This window comes from Triticum aestivum, chromosome 4A (genome assembly GCF_018294505.1).
Source record: "Triticum aestivum cultivar Chinese Spring chromosome 4A, IWGSC CS RefSeq v2.1, whole genome shotgun sequence".
In the NCBI taxonomy this organism is placed as follows: domain Eukaryota; kingdom Viridiplantae; phylum Streptophyta; class Magnoliopsida; order Poales; family Poaceae; genus Triticum; species Triticum aestivum.
In genome coordinates, this window is record NC_057803.1 from 199071920 (window position 1) to 199077806 (window position 5887).

A 5887-nucleotide genomic window follows, 5' to 3' on the forward strand; every position below is an offset into this window, starting at 1 on the left:
GCAAGGATCTGAGCGGGTCGATCGGGATTTGGATCGGGGCACTGTGCCCGTGATGAACACGAAAGGGGCACAGTAGGTTGATGATGAGCGGGGTCCACCCGTCAGCGGGAGAGGCGGGCGAGCGAGGGAGCGGGCGGGCGGTGCGAAGGGGTTTCGGGCGTGGGGGGCGAGCTACTGGGCCAGCTGGGCCGAGGGAGAGAGAGAGGTGGCCAGGGTGACTGGGCTTCGGCCTTTTGAAAAAGCTTTTCCCCTTCTTTTAAACAGAGAACAAAACAAAAATAAACTAAACAAAAGTACTCCCTCCGTCCGAAAATACTTGTCATCAAAATGAATAAAAGAAGATGTATCTAGACATATTTTAATTCTAGATACATCTCTTTTTATCCATTTTGATGACAAGTATTTCCGGACGGAGGGAGTAGGAATATAATATACGCATATAATATATCAAAATGTTCAGAAAAAGAAATCATAAAACATGAACATATTTCCAGAGGCAACTAAAATCTACAAAAACTAGATGAAGCCCCGCGCGTTGCTGTGGGATATTTTTTGATAAAATTTCTAATGTGGAGAGATAGACAGTGTAAAGAAAAAAAGTGAATTGCATGTGCGTCAAAGAATTTCTCTTTTGTAGGGAAAACATATCTTTCAAATGAGTGCATAAAAAGAATTTCTTGCACCGAACTGTAACAGCAGTGTTAATACAAAGAATTTGAAATAAAGAGTTAACAGAATTTTTTTAAACAAAGAAGTCTTTAAGTGATGACACTTGCCTGTTATATACATGAAAAGAGTGCATCACAATTAGCATATAGCTAAAAGTAATAAACTTGTATGGTAGATCCATGTACGTGTGGTTATCATGTTACCTGAGCTGAACAACTATTGTTATTCTTGGAGTAACATGAAAATTCAAGTAATTCATAACTATATTCCAGAATAAAATAACTATAGGAGACAAAAAAGATTTGCCGCATACACGAAAACTTGTACAGAAATGTCACCTAGTTTAACTGAACTTAAAATCTAGTAACAATGTAGCAAAGTCGGCAGTCACCTACCTGCAACTCTAAAAAATAAACAAAATGCCATTTTTCAGATGTGAACTAATGGATACTAGTATAACAATAGAATAAATGAAAAGTCAGGAGAAAGAAAACTTATTCCATCAGGAACTATGAATGTGTCTAATGTAACTTTGAATATACGATGATCAAGACCTTCAACCTGAAAAAGACGATGATCATCAAATCAGCATCAGAAATACTACATGGAGGTGCTAGGTAAGGAGTTGATGGCGAGATTCATATCGAGAATGGTATTATAAAGCCCATCACATGTCTCCTCAGATGCCCATTAATTTCTGAGTTTGTGATGGCTATTTTAAGCTGCACCATGCACCTGACATGTTACTAGAGAAGAAGAGATAAACCGGTCCAGTTTGGCCTGGCTGTCCAGGAGGAACTGAGCGCATAGTTACTGGATTAGTTCATCTATCTAATGGCATTGGTCAAGTATATTGCAACAACAGGTCAAAAGGACCACAACCCCTCAAATTCGATAAACATTGTCAGTGTCCCCCCCTCAATAGCTTACCACCGATAGAAATGAGCAGCCCAGAAACCTTCTACCGTAGTGGCAGAGTCAGCTTAAAAAACGCTACCATTGCCATGCTAGAAGCTCTACCAAGAGTTGTTGAATCCTCACCTCGTATAAGTCACATGAGACCCAACTTACATACTCCTCAACAGAGATGGGGGTTAGATATAGTACTTCTCCAAGATTTCCATATTTTTGGCCCGAGAAAGAATAAACTAACCTGAAACCACAATATCAAGTGTAAATCAAAAGTAATTTAGTGGGATGTACATATCTACATAAAAGATATATACTATGATGGAAATTACAAAAGAAACGTTTGTTTTAAATTGTCAAGCAACAAAATAATTAAACATGTCTGATTTATATGTTAGATGAAAATCCATAGGTGCATGTACGGAACCAAAACACAATCAGATTCCTCTTCGATTCATTGCACCGGAGAACAAACATCATGGGCATACACATAAAACGAAGGATAATTTCACAGCATGACACGACGTGTACGCATTACTAGGAGCAATGAAACCATCTCACCATGGCACGGATGCACTCCTCGAAGGATTCATGCTACTTGTCACAGAGCTGCTGCAAGTAGTGTAGATGTTGTATATCATGGTATGCGACAAATAGAGAAAAACAACAGGGGCGGAAACCCTAGATCCGCACCGGATTAGAACAAATCACGCCTAATACAGATAGAGAAAAACAGGGGGACCCAAGATTAGCATTGGATTAGAACGAATCGGGCCTAGCCGGGGCATGTCCGGAGGTGGAGGGAGGAGGCAACGGATTCAACTTACGTGTCTTCCTCATTTAATCCTTGAAGCTAAATTTGGCTCTGGCTTGCCCTGAAGGATGCCGATGAGATTATTGGTGCCCCACCTAGCCTCTAGATCGATCTTCTTGAGATTCGGTCGTGCTCCGCCATCGCCATCATACCCACTGATTCTGCCCTGGGACGGACGTCGTAAACCCTAGAGGAGGTTGGATTCTCTTGCATCCATGACTTTGTGGGGAGTTGAGATGGTGGAGATGGGAGACAGAGAGGTTAGCTTATGAGGGATTCAAGACGTTTCGCTTCCGCTTCGGCTGGTCGAGGAATGAAAGTCATAAGAGGAGGGGCGGGGATTGTGGAGCATGAAGGGGCAACTCGTAGCATTACAGGCCTCTCGTGGGTTGTAATAGCAGTAACTGAAGCCACATCCATGTAAAAAACTTTCAGTGGAAATATGCCAGCAAGTGATGCTACCTGTGAATGTTGTGAAAATAATCAAAGAGATGAAGTGACATGGGTGGAAATTGCTGAGGTGGCTAGATGATGATGTGGACGGTCTACATGCTGAGATAATAGGAAGAAGTGGGGAGCAACTTCTTAAGAATGGTAGATTCAAATAAGGCGGTTCATTTCAAAACCAAATATTTTTTTAATACCAGAATGATTTCAAACTCATTTTTCTCCCTTTTTCTACTGTAGGGAATCATTTTACCCTATTTTCCATATATTTTAGTTTTGGAGAAAAATAATTTGAATAAAAACTAAATTACTCTAAATTGAAAGTGGATTTCAAAATACCTTCAAAGGGACTTTCAATTTGATTCTTTTAAACTTCCAACACTCTTTCTTAGGATTTGAAGAAGTCATTTTATCTTCTCTCATGAAACTCGTTGATTTGCATAACATTTCCGAATTTGTAGTATTTCCAAATGGAATTCAAATCTTTCAAAACCCTTTTCATTTATTTAAATGGAAGAAGTCATATCATCTTCACTCTAGGGTTTTGTGATAAAATGAATTCGAATTCATGGAGATCATAAATGCAAGCTGAAAGTTTGGGAAAGTCATTTCATCCCCTCTCATTCAACTTTCAAAAAGTTTCAAATTTCACTCAATTTCACCCAAGTAATCACACCACAATCAAAGAAACAATCAAAACTATTTATTTAATATAACATTCCAAAATTTAGGATTTTGGGATGTTACAAACCTACCACACTTAAAATGAATCTCGTCCTCGAGATTCAAAGAGGCTAGCAAGAAAGGTTAGGGTTTGGGGGTTTTCTAGCAAATCCATTGATAGGTATGGTCTAGTGTGCTACCACACTTTTATAAGTATGGATATGGTTCCGACAAAACTCATGTACTCAATTCTTTGGGTTGACAGTGTCAGTCTTCTTATTTCTTTGGGATAACTCCCACTCCGGGGTCTTTCAATAGGGGTATAACCTTTTCCTCAATTTTTTGTGTCCTTCCGTCATGGTGAGGTTCTTCCGAGGCCGAGTCTTCATATCTGACAGGTCTGTCGCCAATACTAAACAACCATCGATATTCTCATGGAGGTCCACAATTTATGGTTTTACCTGTAGGAAATGGGTTTGGGCTAAATCTCACCGTTTATCCTACGATTGGTGACGGTTGCCTATACATGGATCAATTGTCCTACCATGCTAAGGTTTAAACAAGGTTTTGTCATTGTTGTCTCTCTTCTATGGGTAAGTCACTCGGATTTACCATTCCAAAGAGCAAGAGCGAATGATGAGAGTAAGTCAGTATGGTGATTAATCCATTCCGCACCCAAATCATTACCCTGTATAAGGTTTAGCGAATCTCGCATTTCTAACACTCGGGCATTCTCACAAGCATTGTAGAATTTATCTTGTCCTTGAACTAGGTTCAGGTAAATCCTTTGGTTCTGTAAGCCAAACAAAACAATTATCGTTTCTTCACAACTCTCAGGTTTTTGCGTAACCTCCTACGAAACGTGTGCTGATGAGAACACAACTTCTTCCAAATTTCTTCGTCCATCAAGGTTATGTCTGTTCCATTTCAAGTCCTAGGCCTGTGGGTTATGACCCACTTCAACACTTTTACAACTTTAACTCATCCTTGGAGTTACTCTTATTCGATATTCCAACATTACGCCTCCTTTAAATCCATTAGTGCTTCATTTCTTCATACTCTTAGGGTAACAGAATAAAACTCGAGACTCCACTCAGCGGAATACAATTTTTCCTTTCCATTGGTCAAGTGTTCTCACAGGGTACTACCACCCTTAAAATGTAATACGCAAATCCACACATAGACCATATTTCTCATCTCCTAAAAAATGGTCAAAATCTGTGTTCATAGGGTAACAACTCACAATACTTTAAAGTAGAAATCATGACACATTAGCTTTATTGATTTCATGAATTCATTACAGTCTCTAAGCACCCATTAGATAACTCAACTCATTGTACTCATGAAAAATAAATTTGCGTCCAACTACACTTATTACCAAGTCAAAATTCCAACTACTCAGATCCAACTTTCATCTTGCTGGGACATTTAGTAGCATAATGTCCTGCTTCCCTGCAACGAAAACAAATAACTTCCAAGAAGACTTTGGGCTTCTTGGGGATGGTGTCTACTCTTTCGGTTCTTGGCTTCTTCTCTGGACATTTATCAGCGTAATGACCTAAATCCTTGCACCTATAACAAGCAATATGACTCAGGTCCTTCTCGGCAGAAATTGGGTTGTTCTAGGGATGCCTTCGTTTTCTCTTATTGGACTTCTTTGTTCTCATCAAATCTTCTATTTCTTGTGGGTCATATTTCACTTGTTCTGTCGGGAAGTCTCTGAGATACTCTTTTCTTCCCTTTGTGCAATACTGAGAATAATGGCCTTCTCCACATGAACAACAAGCGTTGGAGTAAAATCTGATTAGGCCTTCTTCATCACTATCTCCAATAACTTCCTCCATCAAGGATTCTGTCAAACTTTCCTTGAGGGTTTCTTTATGCTGCTTGGTAATTTCTTGTACTTTGGGATAAAGGTGACACTGAGCAGGGTTGTGCGTATTTCCTTCACATACGAAACAAGTAACCTGCCTAGTGGGCCATTCTTCGGCCGGGTGATTTTCCTCGCAATGAGGGCATCCATCCTTGTGTTCTTCTTGGGTGTGTCCTATTTCTCCGCATATTTTGCAGGCGAGAGTTTCTTCTTCAGGCTATCATAGTGCTTTTGGATGAGAATGGATCTTAACAGAGTCTTCTTGAATTCCTCCCAACTTTTTGCTCCCTTACATCCTTGTATGGCTTGATGCATTTTTCACCATGTTGCAGCACTTCCTGTAAAGTACTGAAGAGCGTATTGAACCTCATACTTCCTTGCAATCAAATTTCTACGGAAGTGATCTTCCATGTTTTTAATCCATAGCTCTGCCTCCGGCTAAGTCATCAATCCAGGGAATACCAGTCCAAGTTCATTCATCATCATCTATTGGGTTCAAGGGTTTTGGGATG

At 39.9% G+C, this 5887-nt stretch overlaps 1 protein-coding gene across 3 annotated transcripts; it reads right to left on the reverse strand.

Annotated features, from left to right (window-relative positions):
* Positions 1 to 460: 460 nt before the first annotated feature.
* Positions 461 to 2815, reverse strand: LOC123085825 (uncharacterized). Of its 3 annotated transcripts, none has more exons than XR_006439952.1 (3): positions 2406 to 2774; positions 2140 to 2291; positions 461 to 1822 (listed from the first exon to the last, which is right to left on the reverse strand). XR_006439952.1 is itself a non-coding variant. In XM_044507528.1 (3 exons), the coding sequence occupies exons 1-3, from the start codon at positions 2217 to 2219 to the stop codon at positions 1120 to 1122; spliced, it is 303 nt and encodes a 100-aa protein (XP_044363463.1). In that variant the 5' UTR covers positions 2220 to 2779; the 3' UTR covers positions 461 to 1119. The 3 variants fall into 3 exon arrangements, 1 of the variants encoding a protein (XP_044363463.1); XM_044507528.1 differs by having other exon boundaries at positions 461 to 1230; positions 1711 to 1822; positions 2140 to 2779; XR_006439953.1 differs by lacking the exon at positions 2140 to 2291 and having other exon boundaries at positions 2406 to 2815.
* Positions 2816 to 5887: the final 3072 nt, after the last annotated feature.

Bases quoted from the DNA above. Each gene is read 5' to 3' on its own strand.
- LOC123085825 (XM_044507528.1), bottom strand. From the start codon at position 2,219: ATGATATACAACATCTACACTACTTGCAGCAGCTCTGTGACAAGTAGC. The intron at 1,823-2,139 runs GTGAGATGGTTT...TTGTGGTTTCAG, and splicing joins AGGAGTGCATCCGTGCCATG to GTTAGTTTATTCTTTCTCGG. The intron at 1,231-1,710 runs GTGAGGATTCAA...CGTCTTTTTCAG, and splicing joins TCTCATGTGACTTATACGAG to GTTGAAGGTCTTGATCATCG.